The 22,807-nt window shown below is 40.2% G+C and overlaps 1 protein-coding gene across 2 annotated transcripts in view; it reads left to right on the plus strand.

Moving 5' to 3' along the window:
• Positions 1-1,952: 1,952 nt before the first annotated feature.
• The window catches only part of CSTF2 (cleavage stimulation factor, 3' pre-RNA, subunit 2, 64kDa), a 22,859-nt gene continuing 2,004 nt past the window's right edge, over positions 1,953-22,807 (plus strand). The window contains exons 1-14 of one of the 2 annotated variants that reach the window (XM_004685641.2): positions 1,960-2,062; positions 3,254-3,332; positions 3,660-3,829; positions 4,602-4,738; positions 5,225-5,344; positions 5,466-5,603; positions 7,421-7,544; positions 11,400-11,462; positions 14,762-14,821; positions 15,446-15,587; positions 16,348-16,523; positions 16,785-17,077; positions 20,400-20,510; positions 21,075-21,200. In XM_004685641.2, the coding sequence (XP_004685698.1) occupies positions 2,005-2,062; positions 3,254-3,332; positions 3,660-3,829; positions 4,602-4,738; positions 5,225-5,344; positions 5,466-5,603; positions 7,421-7,544; positions 11,400-11,462; positions 14,762-14,821; positions 15,446-15,587; positions 16,348-16,523; positions 16,785-17,077; positions 20,400-20,510; positions 21,075-21,197 (1,794 nt within the window). In that variant the 5' untranslated portion in view covers positions 1,960-2,004 and the 3' untranslated portion in view covers positions 21,198-21,200. Of the gene's footprint in view, positions 2,063-3,253; positions 3,333-3,659; positions 3,830-4,601; positions 4,739-5,224; positions 5,345-5,465; positions 5,604-7,420; positions 7,545-11,399; positions 11,463-14,761; positions 14,822-15,445; positions 15,588-16,347; positions 16,524-16,784; positions 17,078-20,399; positions 20,511-21,074; positions 21,201-22,807 lie in introns of both variants that reach the window. The other variant, XM_004685642.1, reaches the window with a different exon arrangement.

The raw sequence follows: 22,807 nt of genomic DNA on the forward strand, positions 1-22,807 counted from the left end.
AAACATAAAATCGCTAAACAAAAGATCAGAATAATCAGTTATGATGGCTTGGAAAAGTATTCGTAACATGACATCAGGGCTGAACCCTCAAATATTCCGAAAGTTATATACATTGCTGCAGAACCATTTTGGCATTTCAGCAGTACAAAATTTAGGAAGGATGCTTTCTTTCTGGAAAGCAAGTCAATTGGTACTCAGATCCAGATACTAACAAGGATCTCTGTGTGAGCACTGAGGTGCTCTGTGAGAGCCCCAAGATTCCTTGGCTTTTGCTAGTACTGGTTGTTAAGGATTTATCCTAACATGGTAATGCTATTTGGAATTTTAATCAAGCAATGATGTCTGTTCAGGAGTTACTGCCTTTGCAGATATTCCTTGCAAGACCACTGAGGGATTTCATTCCATGTCTCTTTGAGGAGCTTTAAATGCAGGTCACATATGATGTACTACTTACCCTGGCCTTGGAAGTTTTAACTTTTATGACTGGGAGAAAAACCTGAGTCTTTGTGTGCTCACAATCTTGAAGTCATTGCTGCTCATACCTTATTCAAGATTTTTACTGTCATAAGCCAGATTGGATAAGAACTCAGGACTTTCCCATAAAACTTTCTGCCAATGCCCCACAAATATTAATTGTGGCTTCCCAAGTTCTTTGATTCTCCACTATGTACCCTTTTTCTTATACTCAAAGTCTCCAAAACATTTATCCTGTATATTTAGTCCTATTTATGTAGAAATGCATTCTCCTTAGTTTCCCCCTACCTCTTTATGCTGCATATATCTAGTTGAGGTGCATTCAAAACACAACAGCATCAGAAGTCTCACCTTCTGTCTTCATTTTGCTATAACCTGAAGGCAAAAGAAATGCCGTCACTCCGGAGTGTCACAGTGACGGGAAAAGATTCCCATGGACAACAGGCACTGAGGCAGGGGTCACTAGCACATAAGTGAAATCACACTTTAAAAAAAAGCATAATAATCATCCCTTCTCTCACACCTCCCCTTTTATAACCAGTAGAGCAAAATTGGTGGAAGTGATAGAATGAACAGTTCATTCTCCACAGATGATTGATGGCAGCAAAATGAGCCCTACCTAGTCTATCAAAATATTCCTGTGTGGTTTGTTATTAAGAACCATTGACCCACCATCAGCTGGTCACATGGTCTAAGTTGTTTTACAAAAATTGATAATCAAATATATTCATCCATCCATATCCTCTCACTTATACTGGAAAGCATTAGACACAGCGGTTTGGCTTTCAGGCTCTGGAGTCGGAAAAACCAAAGTTCAAATTGTGCCTCAGCTGACTGTCGTGTACCACCGATCAATGATACTTTTTTTGACACCTTCCTTGCCAAAGTCCTCGGCTGGGCCACGCCCCCACCCCGCCCCATCACCACCTAGCACCTGGAACCGCGGGGAAATAGGGGAATTGACGGGGGCTGTTCTCCTTTTACCACCCCATCTCTCCTATGTTGGCACCTTGACATTGAGCAGCCCTCACTCTTACTCTACTCTTCCCTCACACTCGCAGCACACGCAAAATGGTAACGTGCACGCTGCTGAGGAGGAGCCAAGAAGGTCCCTCCCTTAACCGGGCGGAATTAAAAGGCTTGCGTTCCGGTGGTTTGCAAAGAACTTCCCTGTTACCACGGTAAAGCCGCTGCCGCCATCTTTATTGTGGTCGACCATTACATGCGTTAGCCGAAAAGCAAAGGCTTTGGAAAGAATTCTTCCAACTAAAAGCCTTCCGAGTAGGCCAGGACCTCCCGAATCTGGGTGGAAAATGAGCTATTCTTAGGCGGGAGCCCAGGTACCCCGGCACAGGACTGTCGGGAATCGAACGCGTGTCCCCGCTTACGGAAGGGCGTCGGGGGCGGGGCCGTGCGGCCGTGCGGCCCTGGCGCTTCCGGCTCACGCGCCGTCACGAAGCGTGTTGGCGCCGGGCTCACGCGCCACACGGAAGTGTACTGGGGCGCACCGGAAGCCGCCGGAAGAGAGCGATGGCGGGTTTGACTGTGAGAGATCCTGCGGTGGATCGGTCTCTGCGATCTGTATTCGGTGAGAAGACCGGTGGAGCCAAGCCTCGGGGAGGGACTGAAACAGGAGGGGAGCGGCGAGAAAGCCTTTTGTATTTCACGAGTAGCGTGGGAACCGGTGATGGATCGGGCGTTCAACTCTGCTTCCCTCTGCTGTGGGGCGGCCAACCTGGTGAACTTGGGGGCAAAGTGATGCCCCCCTCCCCCTTTCCTGAGGTCTCCCAGTCTTTCACGATGTGGACGAGGAAGTTAAGCTAGAGTTCAGCTTCCATGAGTTTCTCCTTTCGTGAGCTTCAGTTATTATGTAGAAGTGAGGACGTATGGTAACTCTCCGGTACTACTTCTTGCCCCCATCCCGGAATACAGATTGTGTGCTAAGGGTATAACCATCCCTGTCACCATTTCCAGCCCTCTCATAAGCACTTAAAATACTCTTTTGTTTGTTTGCTTGTTTTTAATCTGTAAAGTTTTAGTTCGACAGTCATGGTAGCGGTCACCTGGCATCTTAAGGTGGATTCTAAATAAAGACAAATGAATGAACGATTAAGACGTTGTCAGATATCTATATATTAAAGAAGCTCGCATCTATTCGGTGTCACTTTTTCAGCCGAAATAAGTTGTGTTTTTAAAGGCTGTGTGGTGTTTTAAAGCACCTTTTGAACGGTCTTCAAAAACATGACAAAACAGCTGGGAATAATTTGTAAACTTCGTCCACTACATTCATGGCCATTCTCCTTTGATTATGTGTATAGAAATACAGATGTGTGGCCTGGTTTTAGAAATTATGATGTTGAGTTGTCTGTGTGGGTCTGGGTGAGAGAGAGAGAGAGGCTTTGCAGACCTTGGGTAAATTCCACTGACAGAGTATTTATTTTCCCAGAGAGAGATTTTGCAGACCTTGGGTAAATTCCACTGTCAGAGTATTTATTTTCCCCAAAGTTAAGGGAAATCTAACACTCTTCAGATCAGCTAGCAGAGTAATATTTAGGGGTGCCTATATCATTTTTGTTTATGGTTTGTATGTGTTGAGTTCAGGTCTTCAGGAGACAAGATTCTTAATGGAGTATTATAGTACTGGGGTTGAAGAACACTTATTTTGAGCCAGTTGTTCCATCATTGTTGATATGAGTTAATAGAGTGAACTCTTACTTTCTCAGTAGAAAGATCTAGGTTGTGAACTCAGAATTTTAATGTTAATTATTTTCTTCCTTAGTGGGAAACATTCCTTATGAAGCTACTGAAGAGCAGTTAAAGGACATCTTTTCTGAGGTTGGACCTGTTGTTAGTTTCAGGTGAGAACCTCTTACATGCACTTCTTGATGGTAGTTTCTTAAAAGTCACCACAGATTTTGCCCAATTGTTAATGCAAGGTTTTTACTAGTGATTTTTTCACATGCATTCTTTTTTGTTTGTAATGTCTTTATTGAGATTTAATTCTCACATCAAGCAATATACATAAAGATGCCTTTTTTTTTAGTTAAGCCTATGTTAAAATTGAATTTCAGTGAGGTGATCAGAGTGATATGGTTATTTGTCTTACAGTAGACCAGTTTATGGCAATGTTTACAGAAAACTGTGTGTATATGACTTTGAGTTTGACACTCGGTTCTATTCTCCAGGTTGGTGTATGATAGGGAAACAGGAAAGCCAAAGGGTTATGGCTTCTGTGAATACCAAGACCAAGAGACTGCACTTAGTGCCATGCGAAACCTGAATGGACGTGAATTCAGTGGGAGAGCACTTCGAGTGGATAATGCTGCCAGTGAAAAGAATAAAGAAGAGCTGAAGAGTGAGTATAAACCCAAGGTGTATGCACCATGAGTTAATAAAGATGTAACATTGAAGATTTTCCACTTATGCTAAGTTTTAGCATCTGCTGAAATGGTTAGCCACATCACTTCTGTAATGAACGAACCCGAGAGACCTGTGGTAGCGAAGTATATCTTTGAGAAACGGTAAAGTTGACTTTAGAAGTCTTGTAGTTTGTAAGGAATTGATTTCCATTTGAAATGAGTCCAGGCTCAACAGGCCATTAGTGGTGTGTACTATGCCAGTTGTATTTGCCACTGTTTTTCCACTGTTGCCAGATCTGTAGCTGGTAGAGGAGCGTAGGTTACTAGGGCATTCTTAAGACTTTTTTCACGAGGCAAGAGATCCTGGAATTGTGTTTCAGAATTAGCATCTTCTTCTGTGCCTTTTGCTTCTGAAATGACTTGTCAAAGGAAATTGGTGTGCTTACTCCCTAACTAGGTTAACATTGTCCTCCTATGTGATTCTGTGCCTAGCTTTCCACTGGAATGGAAAATATACTTGGACTCTTTCCTCCACAAAATAAGGAACTTTCAAACTACTTATTTCTCAGATTCAGAGAATTTAAAGTTACCAACTGGTTCTTACAGCCCTGGAAAATGGATGTCATAAGTCCACATATAACATTCTTGGAAAGGTTCTTGGAAACTGCATCGTTGAACAAAATGACATTGTTCAAGGACCTGCTATACTTGAGATGGTTTAGCTCGTTATTTGCTTCCTTAACTTTTTTGTACTTTCTTCCCAATCAGGCCTTGGCACTGGTGCCCCTGTCATTGAGTCACCTTATGGAGAGACCATCAGTCCTGAGGATGCCCCTGAGTCCATTAGCAAAGCAGTTGCCAGTCTTCCACCAGAGCAGATGTTTGAACTGATGAAACAAATGAAGGTGGGAGGAGGCATTACGTTATGAATTTAGGGATGCATAAATCAAATCACATCAAATTTTCAAGAAGTTAATTGATCAAGTTAATGGAAATGATTCCCTGGGCTCAAATAGAAGGTGTGCCTATAGACCACCATTTCCGGTACCTTCAAAATTCCCTCTGTATACTGCATTTTACATTTCGTGCAAAGACCTTTCCATTTTTGTGCACAAACATACCTATGCAATCTCTCTGGGTTTTTGTGACCCACAGATACCTGATGTAGATATTAAAATGTGGCTTTCCCCCAAATGATGGTATTATGGTATTTGAAATGCCTCTTCCTTCTCTTGCCTACCATGACCGAGATGTTGTGTGCTATGCAAAAACCGATGATAGCTTTAAAAGCCTCTTGAATATCACATTTCTCAGATGAGACTGGCTCTAAATCACTATCATTTCCAGGTAATCAGCATTTAGCTTGATGATGAATCTGTTTATCTTCTCAGCTCTGTGTCCAGAATAGCCCCCAGGAAGCACGGAACATGTTGCTTCAGAACCCTCAACTGGCTTATGCTTTGCTACAAGCACAAGTAGTAATGAGAATTGTGGATCCAGAGATTGCCCTGGTGAGTGTTTCTGGTTCTTTTATAGATATGTTATGGTAAAGCTTGAGTGTGGTGGGAACTACCTGATCGTGTTGTTAAAACAGACAGCTCACAGATTTATTATTTTTATTTTTTTTTTTAGAAAATTCTCCATCGCCAGACAAATATCCCAACGCTGATTGCAGGCAACCCTCAACCAGTTCACAATGCTGGGCCTGGCCCAGGAGCCAATGTGTCAATGAACCAGCAGAATCCTCAGGCTGCTCAAGCCCAGTCTTTGGTAGGGCTTTATCTGTTAATGTTTTTTTTAATCTGTCTTAGAATGTCATTTTCATTTTGGGAGGATATGTCAAAAGAAGAATGGCCAGGAGCTGGAGATCATAATTGTGATTTCCCATTTATAGAGTATGTGACATTTGAATCAATACAGTTTTGGTTCCAAGTTCCAAAGAGATCCACTTTGTTATTCCATGTACATTATCGTTCAATACAGCAATTATGTGAGATTGCCACTCTTGTTATCTCCATGTTTATCAATGAAAAATTCTTTCCAAACATGACACAAAACCCTGAAGTAATAAACGATTGACTTGAAAACTGAAAATTTTCTATGTGGAGAAAAAGAAGGAAACATCAATGAAAAATTGGGGACAAAGTGTTTGTCACACTTGTGATGGGCAGCATCCTGGCTCCCTAATAAAGAGCCCTTAGTTCAGAAGTGTTTACTGCTGTATTACAGCAGTGAAAAATTGGATACACCCTGAAATGTTTATCAGTGGAAGAATGGAGAAAGTGTTGTATGTATATCCAGTTAAATACTCTACACCAGTTAAACAAACTACATGTGTCAACGTGAATGACTTTCAAAAACAATTCTGTTTTGTAGTAAAGAGGAATTAGGATATAAGATCTCAGTGCAGGTTAATATAATACCACACAGATGTGAACATGAATGCCCAAAATGTCAGGTATCTGCATGTATCCCAAAAATGTGTTGAGTGAATTGTAAAGATTTATGTAATATTTACATCAAATTTGAAAACATCTGTAAGAATTCTTATGTGGGTGTTACAGAATATGCACTGGGCAAACCATATGGGAAATTATAATCATAAATGTAATTGTACTTCCTACGTGTGCTTTTAATTCTCTATATAACTTATAAGTCTGGAATTTTTCATAATAAAAAAGACAAATTATTAGGAAAATTACAAGTCATCTAGTAAGAAATGTTCAGTGATCATAAATGGTTCACAGAGGTGGACATACAAATATGAAATTTTGAAAAAATGCTCAACCTCAAAATAAGATAAATTTAAACAGAAAGTACAATAAGCTGCCACCTTTTACCTATCAGATTAGCAGAGGTAAACAGTTTAGACAAACACATACAAAGGTATTATATAGGGGTTGGCAGACATTTTCTCAAAATGGCAAATAGTCATTATTTCTGGCTTTGCAGGCCACGAGGTCTATTACCTATGACAGATCAGTTTCATGTCTGCCGTTGCAGTGTGAAATCAACCATAGACAATACATGTAAATGCACGAGGTTGATTTCCAGTAAACCTTATTTATGAAATTGAGCAGTGATCCAAATTTGCTAACCCCTGCATTAATTCAATAAATACCATTTCAGAAATAGAAGGGAAGTAAATTAAAGCTCAACTGGGTAAACTGATTAAAAAAAATCAAAACAAAACAATTACAACTGGTAAGTCCAGGACCTAAACCTAGCCTCTTTTTCTCCATGAGTTCAAAGCACATTTTTAAAAACTCATTGCCAGGTCCCAGCCATGAAGTCAACAGTGAGTGCTACCTAAGGCCTTGCCACATAGTTAAGAGTTGTCAGTCTCTGCTGTTAGAATATCATCCACCTTAAACATGTTCTACATAACCAGGCTCGTTGTGTGCATTGCACCTTTTATTCAAAGTGCGTTAGAGAGCTAATGTGGATTAAAACATGCTATAAGAAAAGCGTATTTGGTAGACTATTTAGAGGTGTCAATTTAAAAATCCTTTAATGTCCCAGGCTTTGTGTAATGAGTCTCCACCGAGACATGATTATATTAAATATTCTGGTTTTCTCTTGGTCAGGGTGGATTGCATGTCAATGGTGCACCGCCTCTGATGCAAGCTTCTATGCAGCCTGGAGTTCCAGCACCAGGGCAGATACCAGCTGCTGTAACAGGGCCTGGGCCTGGTCCCTTAGCTCCTGGAGGTATGTGTCACTTAAGAGTCGTCACCATTTTGCTAAGTTTCATTATAGCAAATGACATGGTATAGCCAAATTACTATGTTGTAATGAGGTCTTGATATAGAATTAATACATAACTAGGAAGAGTGTACCTCAAGTGGAGGAAATAGTCAACTTCCTACATACAAATTCTGTGGTGATTAGAGCAAGGAAAAGGTGGGTGAAGTGGAAAAATACAATAAAATTTCCAAACTACTGAGGGGGTAAACAGAATGAATGTGAAGTAGACCAAGTCAACAAATGCAGAAAAAAAGGAAATGACTTTGTACTTAATAATAAAGGTAAAAGTAGATGGAATAAAGTGTAGTAGAGTTACTATTCCACGAAATGTGAATGGACTGAATTTTCCCATTTAAAGCTAGGAACTTTTAGTTTATGAATACATTTTTTTTTTAAAGATTTATTTATTTATTTGTACAGAACTGGGTTACAGGCCAGAGATGCGGAGGGTGAGAGAATTCACCAGAGACAGAGCGGGGAGCAGAACAGGCAGATAGAGGAAGTACACTGCTGAGGGGAGCAGTGGGCAGGTCAGGAGAGGTCTGCCACGCCATGTGGTCACCTCCGGGGCAGGCGGGAATCGAACTCATGCAGAAGTGGCTTTAGCTTCTTAGTGTTGTGCTTTAACCCGCTGTGCCACCAGGGAGGGCCTGAATACATTTTTTTAAAAAAGCACATACATAATCACATCTTATTTAATAGGCATAAAATTGCAGACCAAACAACAAAAGGAAAAGTTTTAACCACTGTATGTATGTTCATAACAAGTGTGAAGAAGAAAATTTAAAGAAATTTAAGCACACTAAATTTTGATTTATCCTTTAGAGTTAGTTATCTTTTGGTCTAATAAATAGAGATTGTATTTTGTACATTTTTGAGTTAGTGGTGTCTAACTTAGCTTAAACTATCACAAGGAGGGTGGTCCTGCCACCTGTGACCAGTGAGAGCACCTAACCTGCAGGTCATCACATGAATTGGGGAACACCCAGACTGTTCTGCACATCACTGTTCAGTGAGACAAGTGTGCTTGCATGTCGCAGCACTGCTAAATTGCTATGAGTTAAGAGTCTGCTCTCCATTTCTGTACTTACATTGTCATCCAGCGTGTGGATCAGTGTCACTTGTGGAACACATTATGAAAATTATTGTGCCAGTGGGCAAAATGCAAGTTAATGATATTGAGGAATGAAATAGTGGAATCAGTAAGCTTGACCTAACGTTTAGAGGGAACTTCATCTCTTTTAACTAGAGAATACATCCTCCCCACACCCCATGGCCATGAAACCTTTTAAAAAGTTGACCTGTACTTCTGAATCATACACAATGTTGTAAGCCAACATTGCTTCAAAAGAAAATAATACAATTAAAAAAAAACCATGAAGGGTGTAGGAGACGGGAGTTTTAGGAGAATTTTTTTTAATTGACTACCTAGCATAAAATTTAAAAAAATAGAATATAGAGATTTTACAGCTCACGTTTTTCAATTTTAAAGCAATAAACTAATATAAGGAGAACTTAAAAAAAAAAAAAAACTTGGAAAATTAAGGCCCAAACTCTAGCTAGTCTTTAAATTAAAAGAAAATAAAAATGGTTATAAAAGACAACAAAATGTATATTTTACCTAAAATATATACAGGAAATAGTGAAAGCAACATAGGGATTTAAATAGGTAAATTTTCAAGTGATTTTTTGTGTGTGTGTGTGAGAGCTTGTATTTATATTTGAGTTTTTAAAACTTAGAACTCCACTTAGGTTTTAGAGATACCCTGTACAAAATCTCTTTGACAGTTGATGAAAAGGGGGAACAATCAATCTAGTAGGAAAGAAGGCAAAGAAATGAAAAGGCACTTCACGGAAGAGCAAATCCAGATGCCCAGCGATAACGGGGAATTGCACATGAAATAACAGTGAGGTTTCACTTCCTTAAGCACATCACAAACAAAAGTTTCAAAAGGGATGACACAGTTTTGGCAGGGAAGGTGGAGCACATAGACTGCTGGTGGAAATGTGGAGTTCTTCAGCCTTTCAAGCAAGTAGTCCCACATTAAAGATTCATCTGTATTTTGATCCCCCAATTCTACATCTGGGAATCTAGCCTATGTACCATGTAGGGGAGTATATGAGAAATTTTGTGTATACTTCCTTCTGCCATGCCTTTCCTTAGCCCCTAAATCTTTGTATTGTTGGTGAGTGGAATGGATAAATCATAGGATGTTGCCATTGGAAGAGAGCCTTAAAATCATTTAGACCCATAGTTCTCAGATTGAGTGTGCTTACAGCAACCTAATTAGAATCACAAAGGGCTTATTAAAACAGTCTTCTCTGGTCTCCACCCCCAGACTTTCTAATTCATCAAGTCTGAGGTAGGGCCTGATAATTTGCATTCTAACAAGTGCCTGGTGATACTGATGCTGCTGCTGCTGCGTTTGGGGAACTATATTGTTAGAACCTTACTGGTTTAGATCAACTTCTTTACAAATTTAGATATATCTATACCCTGGTGATAATGTTTAGTTATCAAATTGCTTGTTTAAAATCACCATTACTTAGTGGCAGAGATAGGGCTAGCTCAAGTTCTGGTTCTTAATCCATGACTTTTTGGTGCTTGGCATGTTAAGTAGAATAAGAGAAATTGATGTGTACTTGATATTTTGGGTAAATATTAATGAACTGCAAGCAGTTCTGCTTGTCTTTTTTCCTCTCATTTAAGCATATGTTATTCCTTGGAGGGAAAGAGACTGATGGACTGCTCTGTTTAAAGTTCCAAATAAGGACTTGTGGTACATGACTGTTTGTGTAAGTCATTATACCCTGACCAGTTAGAGTAGAGCAGGGGTTCTCAACCCTGTTAGACCTGGTGGCCTCTTTTCATAACAAGATATTTTGCAATGGCTCTGTACTGTCCTGAAGTGAAATGCACAGGAGATTAGCATGATTTAAAAAACCTATGTATAGCACCCTAATTACAATATGGAGTAACAGATAAATAAAAAAATAATTTCTAATTAAAACCATTTTAGTATGCAGCTGTTCCTGGACAATTTAGTAGAAAAGAGAATCTAACAGTCAAATGCTTATACTTTTATCATGGCTCTATAAGCTACAGTTGTAGACAGGTAATGATTATGTTATTTTGGTTACTCAGATACCACGAGGACTGTTGACATTGGTGATATGATTTTCAAAGTGGTGAGAACTCTTGGCAAGGTTCTTAACAACATGCAATACCCATGATTTACTTAGTAATTACATTTCTGAAAAAATGTTCATATAAATAAAGGGGCAATTAACCTTGTTTACAAATAAAACAGACAGGTTCTAAATTCAGATGACTGTGGACAGGGTTTCATTTATATGAATGTTCAGTGAGACATTCAAAATTTGGCAAGACAGGATAACTTTTTATTTTGTGGGACTATCTCCTACATTGTAGGCCATCTAGTATCTCTGTCAGCTTCTCATTAAATGCCAGCCATGCCCCTGCAAATCTTTGTCACAACCAAAACAGTATACCCATGCATTTACAAAATTCCTCAGGAACAATGCTGTCTCCTGTGTGGAGACTTAATGTGGGTTAGTGCATCAACTTCTTTCCAAGATTTTAGTAGCAAATGAGATGAAGTATTCTCCTTTAATTCACTTCTCTGTCACAAAGCCTTAAATAGCCTAAGAAACTCCATCTTTAGTCTCGTATTATTTAGTGGTTCCTTTGTAGGTTTCTGCTTAGAGGGCAGAGCAAAGAAACTGTCAACTCAGCCACTTTGATAGATTTTCCCCACTGCCTTAATTTGCTTTTCTTTCCTGCCCTTCATCCTCTAGGAGGAATGCAGGCCCAGGTTGGAATGCCAGGAGGTGGACCAGTGCCCATGGAGAGGGGACAAGGTAAATGAATCCTAACATCTGATTGATGTGCACTGGACTTGGAGACGTTCTCTTCCTGCGCTCTAACATGGCAGCCACTAGCCACATGTGCTTATTGGAATATTAAATACATTAAAAGTAGGTAGAATCTATAAAGTTTCTCATTCACACTAAGCACATTCCAAGTGCTCAGTAGCCACATGTGGTTAGTGGATACCACACTAGCCACATGTGGATACACCACACTAGTGGATGTTGCAGATATATAAAGAAAATCCCATCATTGCAGAAAACTCTTTCAGACAATACTGATAGATTTCCATCTAGTGATTCAGAGCCCAGCTCTACAAGAATTGATGATGAAGCAGATGGACCCTTCATGTCTGTTGAATTTGTATTGTCTTTTCCTGATAGTCTAGTGATTCTGTTGACATACTCTCTCCCTCTATGGACATCCGTTGACAGAGTACAGAATTTGAATAATGAGCAAGTACTATGGGCCCAGAGGGGCTGCAAGGTCTGTGAACCATACCTGATCAGTGTGTGTTGCGCTGTGGCAGTAACTAGATACCACAGCAGCAGCCACTCCAAAATCTCCACATTATTTCTCATGTTATTGGCATCTAAAGAAAAAGAAAGTTCAGTGTTTTTAGTTGAAAACAATGTTAGGAGCAGAGTTAGAAAATAGACTAACTGACAATAAAACTGTGCATCCTATGGCCAGGCACACTAACATTTATAGACAGCCTAGTGAGTTGGGTGGCAGCACCCCAGTTTTACAGTAAAAGATGGAAGCTCTGAGTTTTAACTTACGCAAAGGGACATGGTAAGTAAATAACTGATATCTGAGTAATGCGCACTGGACTTGATTCATGTATTTCTCTTCTAACTAGTAAATAGTAGGGCTAAGACCAGAAGTCTTGGTCTCCAAAATCCATCAATCCATACTGCTTCTGTCAACTTCAGAGGTATTCCTTAGTGTATTCTATTCTTTTCCATTGGCTCCTTGTGGCGAGAGAAGACTGCTTTGGACATAGAGAAACTTAAGTTATTTCTTAGCATATGGCCTATAAGTAAAATCTAGTGTTTTAAAAAGCAGGATATTTAAGCAATAGACCTGTGTACTAAAGAGCACATCCTCGCTTGATGTCCTCAGTGGATTCTGGGAAACTGACTTTATGTGATGAAACCAGGTCCACAAATAACATCGCTTCATTCAGTATTGACTGGGATTTTTTTTTTTTTTTTTTGTCATCAGTGTTACAAGGAAACAACATTTTCAAGGACCCTCTATGTTTTTTTCTATGGTTTGTACACTGGGCTTGATTGCTAAAGCGACAACTAATACTCTTGTCAGATGGTTGACAGTAGGCCAAGCGCCTGTCCACATACCTCATCTGAACAGCTGTACTGTTGTGCTGCTGTGCCCATCCCCTTGGCTGCTGTCAGTACGTTGTGTCCCACAGTGTAGTTTTGCAGTTGGGAAAAAGGATTCAGATTTCAGTTGTGTTTGTACCTCTCCCCGGGCCCCCAGTCAGTCACCAGATGTCTGATACATACTTCCGCAAGACACCTTCTGTCCTTCGATAGTTAGCTTTACCTTTCTGGGAAAAAAGTTAATGAGGGAAATAATTTATGTTTTGAAGGTATATCAAGCATGTCTTCCTGAAGAAACAGAAAAAAATGAGTTTTATAGTTTTTCTTCAGGAGCTAGCAGAAGAAACAAGAATCTTTTCATTTGCATCCAATTTGTCTGTCTTTTTCTGGAATTCATGCTGCTTCTACACATTTTAATTGGTAAAAATAGAATATAATGTGTTTAAGAAGATACTTCTTTCTTTCTGCCACGTTTGTTTAGTATCAATGTACTGGCATCTCTTTAGTCTTTATTGGCTATTGTTTTGATACTTGTTTCTTATCAAAGAGTTGCAGTGACTGAGTGTTTCTCTTGTTTTTTTATCAGTTGTTTCCCTTACATTCTTGTAGTCCCCATAGATTTCCCACCAACTTACCACCCTTAAACCATCATCATATTCCCTCGTGTTCATCCCTCCCCTGTTTTGTGCTCCCTCCAGCCCCCTCCTTTGCTATATGACTTAGTTCTACAGTCAGTTTGCTACTTTTGACTTTTCCTTGACTTTTTGTTTAGTTTCTGTATATTCCACATATAAGTGAGACAATCCGGTATTTATCTTCTTCCGTCTTATTTCAGCTAGCATAATCCCCTCCAGCTCCATCCCTGTTGCTGCAAATGGCATGAGTCTGTCTTTTTGATTGCTGTGTAATATTCCGTTATATAGCTATACCACAACTTTTTGATACATTTGTCTGTTTGGGGGCATTTGGGTTGTTTCCGTATATTGACTATTGCAAATAATGCTGCAGTTAACATAGGAGTACAGGTTTCCTTTCAAATTAGTGTTTTTGTATTCTTTGGGATGATTCCTAGGAGTAGAATTACTGGATCATATGATAGAGCCATTTTGGGTGTCCTGAAGAACTTCCACTGAGCTTTCCATAGTGGCTGGACCAGTTTGCATTCCCACCAGCAGTGTAAGAGGGTTCCTTAATTTCCACTTTCCACATCCTCTCCAACATTTGTTGTTTTCAGTTTTTTTAATGTGGGACATTCTTACTAAAGAAAGGTTTTGATTTGCATTTCCCTGATAACTAGAGATAACTGAACTTTTTTCCATATGCCCATTGGCCACTTACATTACTTCTGAGGAGATGGCAGAGTATTTCTTGAGGGATAGTGTATTCTCTCCTTGGCTAAAATCAATTCAGTGTTATTTCCCCCATTTGATACTTTTTGATAGCAGAAATTTTTGTGCCTTAAAACATGGAGAAAACAGTCCTACCTCAGTTGTTATGGGTCTCTACAAAATAAACCTTGTCTTCCAGATTCTGTGCTTCTCTTTCTTTCATTTTTTGCTTAGAAAAATGTATTTATGTTCTTGGCCTAACTAGAAATTTAAAACATTCTTTTTATAATTTTTCTTTTTATTTAATGGTATTATAAGGCGGCTTAGGGGGAATTACAGTAGCAGAGGTGAAAACTGAAAATGGCTACTTATTCCTACCAAGTAAAATCAGTGGTCCACACGTTTCACCCAAGGAAACTATCACATCAAAATGGAGCAGTTTCAGATTTCCAAGAAGTAAATAATAATTTTGGAAGATTTTGTATCCTGGCTCAAACTCTTAAATCCTTGGCTAACGTCTGTGTGTAAATCTCCAATATATATATGTTTCTGCTTGTGTGTGCAAGCTCTTTTAAGTGTCTGCTCTTTCTCCCTTTGAAATTACTGCTTACCTAGGAACCCTACAGCACTCGCCCGTGGGACCCACCGGGCCTGCATCAATTGAGCGAGTTCAAGGTACTATTGTATCTGCCAGTTTCCATTTGTTTTTGGTGAACAGGGTGGGACGTTGAGAGCACAAGGGCTGCTTGGCAGTCACCCTCACGTTCAGAACCCAGGAGGGTCGTGTCTTTGGTTTTTGTCTCAGTTTTTTCCTGTTAAGGCCACGAGATTGACCTCTTCACACAGGTCACAGAACATGGATGATGTGGGCGTCTGTCCGAGGCTGTACTCCCTCCCTACTGGTGTCAGGAGGCTTGGATGGAATAACAGTCTGAGGAGACGGCGGGTTCTTGCAGAGACATGGCAGGGTCCACCACCCTGCCTCCCTTTTGTGACTGCTCTTTGAACTGGTTGATTGATTATAAGGACAGCCAGAGCCTGCATTTCTTCTGGTTGCATTGCTAGTCTTTGGCAGGTTGCCCTCTGTTTGCTCTCTGTGTAATTCCATCCACACCTCTGACATGGCACAGATTCTGTCTACACCCTGCTTCTGTTCTTGAGCTGCAAGAGGAGTCTGCTATGGTGACATTTCACCCACTCCCAGGTGTCTGAACTATGTTGTCAGTGGTCCATAAGCGTCATTTCTAGTTTCCTCGTGTGTCCTTCACAGCAGTAACTCCCTGTTTGTTTCCCTGTCAGTGCCGATGCAAGACCCCAGAGCCGCTATGCAGCGTGGGGCCATGCCTGCCAACGTCCCCACTCCTCGCGGTCTCTTAGGAGATGCTCCGAATGACCCACGTGGAGGCACTTTACTTTCTGTAACTGGAGAGGTAGAGCCAAGGTAATCATTCACATTGAAGGAACAGATGGGGTGAATCAGAATTTTTCCTTGCTTTGACAATAAAATCTGTGTACTTGTTTGCCTACCTCAGAAGTTCAGGGCTGTGGTCCAAGACTAAGCACTTCTAGGGCAGAACTAGCTACTTGAGTATGTAATTTTGAGGTAACCATGACTACTGCATCTTCAGAAATTAAAAATTATAGCACAAGGAAAATTTATGTCATTGGAGGTAGTAGTAGTTATACTACTAGTAATAATTGACATTCATTAATGGGGATTATGCCTGAGAATTTAGAGCATTTCCTTTCCTCCACTATTTCATTCGTTCATTATTTCATTTTGTTAATATAATTTTATTAAATCCACACACCCCTGTGAAATAGATACTAATATTAGTCCCATTTTCCAGATGAAGAAACGGAGGCTCAGCTAAGTAATGGTCCAAGATTGCACTGCTCGTCAGTGATAGAGCCTAGCTTTGAACCCATGTTCTTAAGCACGATGCTGTGTGATCATTGTACTTAATGGATAGCCATTAATCCCTCCTAAATTATGAGTGCCCCAACCAAATAGGAAATTCTGGAGTACATGGATATACACCCAATAGCTTTTGTTTGATATTCTCTTGTTAGCATTTGTAGGGTTAGCATTGTAGAATTTGATATAAGTTCTTTGATTTTTGCTTACTGATCTTCTGGTTGATACTTTGTTGTTTTGTTCTATTTGAAAATATAAATAGGATGTTTTTCTCTACCTCTAGAGGTTATCTGGGACCACCTCATCAGGGTCCACCCATGCACCATGTCCCTGGCCATGACACCCGTGGCCCGCCCCCACATGAGATGAGGGGAGGGCCGTTAGCTGAGCCCAGGCCTCTAATGGCAGAGCCAAGAGGACCCATGCTAGATCAGCGGGGTCCACCTTTGGATGGCAGAGGTAAGGGGAGATCACAGCATCCCGAGTCTGACTGGTACTTGTGGGCTGATAATGAACCAGCTGCCTTCAGCTCTAATCTGGACTAAAGAATGCTGGGGCAGTAGGGCCGGCAAGCATTGTTAAAGTATATCTGCAAATCTGAGAAAGTGGGGAGGAGAAAGCAGCCTCAGGTGGGGGTTTTGAGAGTGGTGATTGGAGGAATAGATTCCTATCTTTGACAGTAAAGGTGAGTAGCTATACAATACACAACTTATTTTAAAGGTGGAAGAGATCCCCGAGGCATGGATGCACGAGGGATGGAGGCACGAGCCATGGAAGCCAGAGGACTAGATGCCAGAGGGTTGGAGGCCCGAGCAATGGAGGCCCGAGCAATGGAGGCCCGTGCAATGGAGGCTCGAGCCATGGAGGCCCGAGCCATGGAAGTGAGAGGAATGGAAGCCAGAAGCATGGATCCTAGGGGCCCAGTCCCCGGCCCCAGAGGACCTATACCTGGTGGAATCCAGGGTCCCAATCCAATTAGCATGGGGGCAGTTGGCCCTCAGGGATCCAGACAGGTATGTGTAACACACTAACAGTGTCTGTGTGAAATCCTCATCTATTCAAGAGTTGATTACTGAACCTGATTATTACTGCTTTTTGATTTGGGCTATTTCTCAGTTTATTAGAGAGGAAAGATTAGTATCTCCCTTCCTTTAGCTTTTCAGTCCCTTAGGGTATTGATTTCTTTGGTCAGCAGTAATATAGTCCAAAAGAGCAACCTTGTCCCCTAATTTTAGGAACTCTTTCACTCAGAGCACAACCTCTGAATGTTTAGGGGATAGAGAGCATTTCAGTGGAATCAAGGCATGGATAATTTGAAAAGATTCCCTCAGGTGACTCTAATGCACAACCCTAAGAACCATTGCATTAGAGCTTATGAAGAGTTATTAATAGTCATTCAGATAACATTAGGTTTGCAGAAACCTATTTTACTTTGCTTTCATCATGTAGCCAGAAGGCAAATCATGGCATATAAAAGGCAATTTACTAATGCTTCACCTTAAGACCTATGCAACTGAATTCTTGTCTCTCCTTTGTCTCTCTTGGGTTCCCTCCAGCTGTGTGTATGTGGTGTCTATGATTGCCTGTGTGTTTTCAACTCTTTCCTTTTTTTGTGGTATGTATGTAACCCTCCTGAGCCCTTCCACCTTCATCTTCCTACATGTGTCTTTTTCCTTTGTAATTCTGTTTTCCTTCTCCCAAATTCTTGTGTGCCTTACTTTCTTCGTATGGGAGTCTGTGTGTGTGGTGAATGTGTATGCAAGAGAGAATGTGAACACTCACATGAGCTGGAATGGAGTATGTCAGTCATCTTCTCTCATTTTATAGGTATGGAAACTGAGGCCAAGAATTCAGGTGACTTGTCCAAATTCATACAATTAAAAAGTGGCAGAGCAAGGACTAGAACCCACTATTTTCTCTACTCTGTTTCTCTGTCCCATTTTCTGCATGTTTTGTTTGTCTCTGTATCTCCCCCCTCCCTTTTTAATACAAAATTTAAATGTGCTTTTTTCTAGTATGTGCAGAATACAATCTTCTATATTGTTAAGTTTTACTTTTTTAAAAGTGTGTTTCACGGGCCTTGATTTTTATTGTGCCTTGTCTGGTTGGTAGCCATATAATAAAAATTGTTTTTATGCATTCAGTCAGACTGTCAGCAAATATTTATTGAGCACCTACTAGGTACCTACCAGAGTTACAGATAATGGGGATATAGCAGTGTGAACAAAGTCGCTGCTTACATTCTATTACAATTGGAGAAACAGACAACATATAACTACCTGATGTGTTTATGTAATAGCTCTGGATAATTCTGTGGAGGAAGACATTGACAACAACAGTTGGAAGACCATTTCCGGAAAATGTCTTATTCCTTTATAAAGTTGTGTAAATTAATATTTCAATATTATATAAATTATATAAGTTATAAAAATTTTACAAATATATGAAGTACCTTCACTGTTGTATAAAAGAGGCGCAGTAAGCTTCACTTCCTCTTCTGTGCCCATCTCCCCTGTGACCCTCATTTCCTATAGGTAATCAATTTTATTAGATTTTTAATGATTTTTCTAACAAGTAATACATAATCTTACTTTTTCAAATATTAATGTATGTCCTTATTCCTCCCCTCTTCACTGTTCTGTGCCTTGTTTTTTTTATTTTACAGTCTGGCCTTGATTTGTAATTTTAAATTAGATTTTAATATTAGCTCCAGTCCACCCAGTTAGAAACTTGTTAGTACAAGATTTATTGTTCCTAGTGTGATTATACAATTTATCATCCAGACAGAGATACATTTGAGAATGAAGATGAATTTTGTTAGTAAATACTTCTGCTAACAGAAGTATAAACCGAGATTGTCTTGGCAAATCTGGGTGTAGGGTCACTCATTCCTTGTCTGCTAGAATGGCACGCTCAGGAACTTACCATGGCCTCTGAGTTATTCGGTCACATTACAGTACCTCAAATTAGTACTGACTGAAGCTTCAAAAGGTTATTCTCATAGATGTTTCAGATCTGTCACAGAGCATCAAGTTGGCTATTAGTGTGTAGGTGCAGTACTGATAAAAACAGGAATTGATAATATTCTGACAATCTCTACAGAGCTGTACAGTGCTTTATGTAGTATCTTTGAGAAATGAGTTATTGCAGGTAAGTCAGTGTCCCAGGTAATGGAACCATCCTATCAAGGTTTTACACTATTTCGATGAAAAATAATTTATAGTTTATTATACTTCCTCCCCTTCTTAAACAGGATGAGAAAATAATTGTAATTGTTTTTGATTATTCAAGATCATCATTAAATGCACCCATTATTGTATATGCTATAATTGAAAGTATAGTTACCTCCTGTCTTGGTTTCTGGTCTCCTTCACCATCAGACTGTCACCTGACTCTTCACATTGCTGTCATGGTATCTGCTCCTAACGTTTTATCCACACTTTTGCGCTTTGTTGCTTCTAATCTGCTGGGAAAGCAGGTAATGTTTGTTAATGGCTTGTGTTTTAAGAAGAGTACCTAAGCTCTGGTGAATGCCTGAGTTGAACTAAACTCCAGCACAGACCTTTTAACAGTTACTCTAGGTGCTCTGAGGCTTTTTCCTTGAGTTTCGGTAGCTCCCAAAAGATTAAACTCACTAAAGGAAGATCTTAACTAAGATCTTAATAAGTTTTGATAGAATTACACTTTGTTCTTTTAATTCAGGTCAGTCGTATATCTTGGTCTGTATTTAGCAGAAAATATCTGTTGTATATTCTCTGTTAGTTTTTATAAAAAGCAATGTTGGGCTAATTAGCAGTCTTCCCCAGAGGCTTTCCCACCTCCTTTCTGCCTCTGCCATCATGATCTCCTCTGCCTTACTTGTGAGGTAGAGCCCTTGGGATGAGCCACCTTTGTCTGACTGAACAGAGGGAGGCTGCGTCCCTGTCCCTGTGGGCTGTGTATCTGCCCCAGTGGACCAGTAAATGTTACCTCGAATCTCTCAGTTTTCACTCCTGTTTCCACAGAGCACTAGTTTCCAGGAGGCTGTCAGTTTTCCTTGTGCTTATGTGGCTGAACTTTGCTTGATTTGATGGCGTCCAGTTGTGCTGTGTGGTATTTATGGATGATGCTAGGTCTGTTGTAAGCAGCTCTGTCTAACTTGCTAGTGGATCTCTGGCTAACTCTGCTTTCGGGTCTTGCTAACAGTAGGAAATGATCTTCATAGTCATTAATTTGCTTTTTTGTTAACTCATATTTATAATCAGATCAAAAAATTTTAATTGTTATTACTGGACTCTGGTTACCCACTTGTGAAAAGTTCTGAGCATCTCTTTTCATCTTCCTTTGTGCATGTAGGTTCCAGTCATGCAGGGAGCAGGTATGCAAGGAGCAAACATTCAGGGTGGAGGCCAGCCTGGTGGCTTTAGTCCTGGGCAGAACCAGGTCACCCCACAGGACCATGAGAAGGTGAGCATGGCTGTCTTACTGCCTCCGTACGCACGAAACTATGGAATCCTCTTCACAGTACTGGGAGGTTCTGGGTCTTCAAATTTCTTTACAGAAGTCATGTTTTAGAGTTTAATTTTGAATTCTTTTATGATTTTCTTACCTGAAAATTTGTGCTCACCTGCCTCCCCTCTCTACCTTATTCTAAAAACAATAGATTCCCCATGAGTATATCTTTTTCTGTATTTGACCATTCTGGGGAACTCATATGTTATGAAAAAGCTAGAACTTATGATAAGGAGAAACTTTCAGAACAGAATTAAAAACTAGTGACTTCTCAGTGCTCACAGATAGCATTTTACTCTTCAGGAACATTGAGTTCATGAAGGTATCTTTTGAATCTTTTGATCCCAGGTATGGCTTTTCATGGCTTTTCATGGCTGCTCACCAACTGGTTTTGGTTTGGTTTGGTTTTGGGGAAGACTGCTGTTTTCTGTGTGTGAAATATCCTCTGGACAGAAACTGGTGATGTGCTTTCAGCTGCCATTGTTAAACTGTACTATCTTTTTTTTCCCCTCTGCGCAGGCTGCTTTGATTATGCAGGTTCTTCAGCTGACTGCAGACCAGATCGCCATGCTGCCTCCAGAGCAGAGGCAGAGTATCCTGATCTTAAAGGAACAGATACAGAAATCCACTGGAGCACCCTGAAAGGTGAGCAGATTTATCTGAGTGGTACAAGCTCCTTGTGCATTTGGGGTATATTTCAAGTGACAAGGCTCTCCTGATATCAGTGCCCTCTGAGGCCTACACTCTTCTCAGCTAGACTCTTTACCCTTCAGGTGGTCAGTCTTTATCAGCACACCAAAGGCTGCAGAGCATTTGTGCAATTGCTGAATTGTTTATCTTTTTTTTTTGTTTTTGAAGATCTATTTATACATACAAGAACTGGGGTGCAAGCCAGAGGTGTGGGGCATAAGAGGATTCACCAAAGACAAAGTGGGGAGCAGAACAGGCAGATGTACCAAAATACACTGCTGAGGGGAGCAGCTCACTGGCCGGGATCAAACTGATGCTGAGCTGGCTAGTGATTGCTTGATAGAGCTGCGTCTTTAACCCTTGCGCTACCAGGGAGCCCTTGTTTGTAATCTTCAGTCTTTTAACTTGATGGGAAAAGTAATGTATGATCATATTAACAAAATTTAATCAAGTACAGAAATGTAGAAAGTTCAAGGTGAACGGCTCTGCTTCCTCAATCTCATTCCCCAGACATAACCTCTAAATGTAGCTTGGTGCATGTCCTTCCCAGGATCAGTTGTGTTATTTATTACAAACTACCATATTAAGATGGAGAAAATATAAAGCTTTGAATACATACATTTGAGTAAAATGTATTAGTTTCCATTATTTATTGTGTATTGAATCATTTCATGTTAGACTATGACTGCATAAAACTTAAGATAGTAAATGCCCACATCACCCCTATACATTTTGGAGGGTGCAGTATACTGCTACCCTGGTGTTTCTTGCTCACCAATCAGGTAAAAAGCCTCATAAGTAATTGTGTGACCTAACTCCATTGCATGTGTTGGTGTTTCTTTTAAAAAAATTCCCCCGACATCTTTGTATCTCATAAAGAATTTTGTTTTCTAAAAATGGTTTAAATAAAATTTACATTTTCCCAGTATCAGCTGGAATGTCACATTTTGCTACTTTTTACCCCAACGGTATTTCAAATCCCCACCCATATGTTAGCAAATGATAGTGAACTTGTTTATACTAATTTAGCAGTCTTCACTAAATGTATCATATTTCAGTCCATAATTATACTATCATTATAACATTCAAAGGTGAAATATGCATCATATTTGTGAAACTTGCTTCAAATATCTGGACTCTAATAGGAAGCTGTCATAGGTCCATGTCTGGCTTGACTTTTGGTGTAACTCTGCAGTCCAGAAAGCCAGATGTTATGTTTTCCTCAATAACAGCATAACCTGGGTCCTCTCTGGTGGCGCTACAGGTTAAAATGCAGTTCTAGGAAGCTGCACTTCAACGTCAGCGCGATCCCTCCCTGGGAGGTGACCCACATGGGCATAGCAGACCTCTCTTGTCTTGCCTGCTGCTCCCTTCCGCAGTGTATTTCAGGAGATCTGCCTGTTCTGCTCCCCACTCTGACTCTGGTGAATCCTCTCGTTGCCTCTGCACCTCTGATAAACCTTTAAAAAAGAAAAATGGTCAAAAGGTAAAAAAAATAAAGCATAGACTACCTATTAATGTTCAGAGGGCTAGATACAACTACTCCTCTTTTTTTTTTTTTT

The sequence above is a fragment of the Condylura cristata genome, unplaced genomic scaffold (assembly GCF_000260355.1).
Source record: "Condylura cristata isolate star-nosed mole 26May11 unplaced genomic scaffold, ConCri1.0 scaffold00019, whole genome shotgun sequence".
NCBI classification, from domain to species: Eukaryota; Metazoa; Chordata; class Mammalia; order Eulipotyphla; family Talpidae; genus Condylura; species Condylura cristata.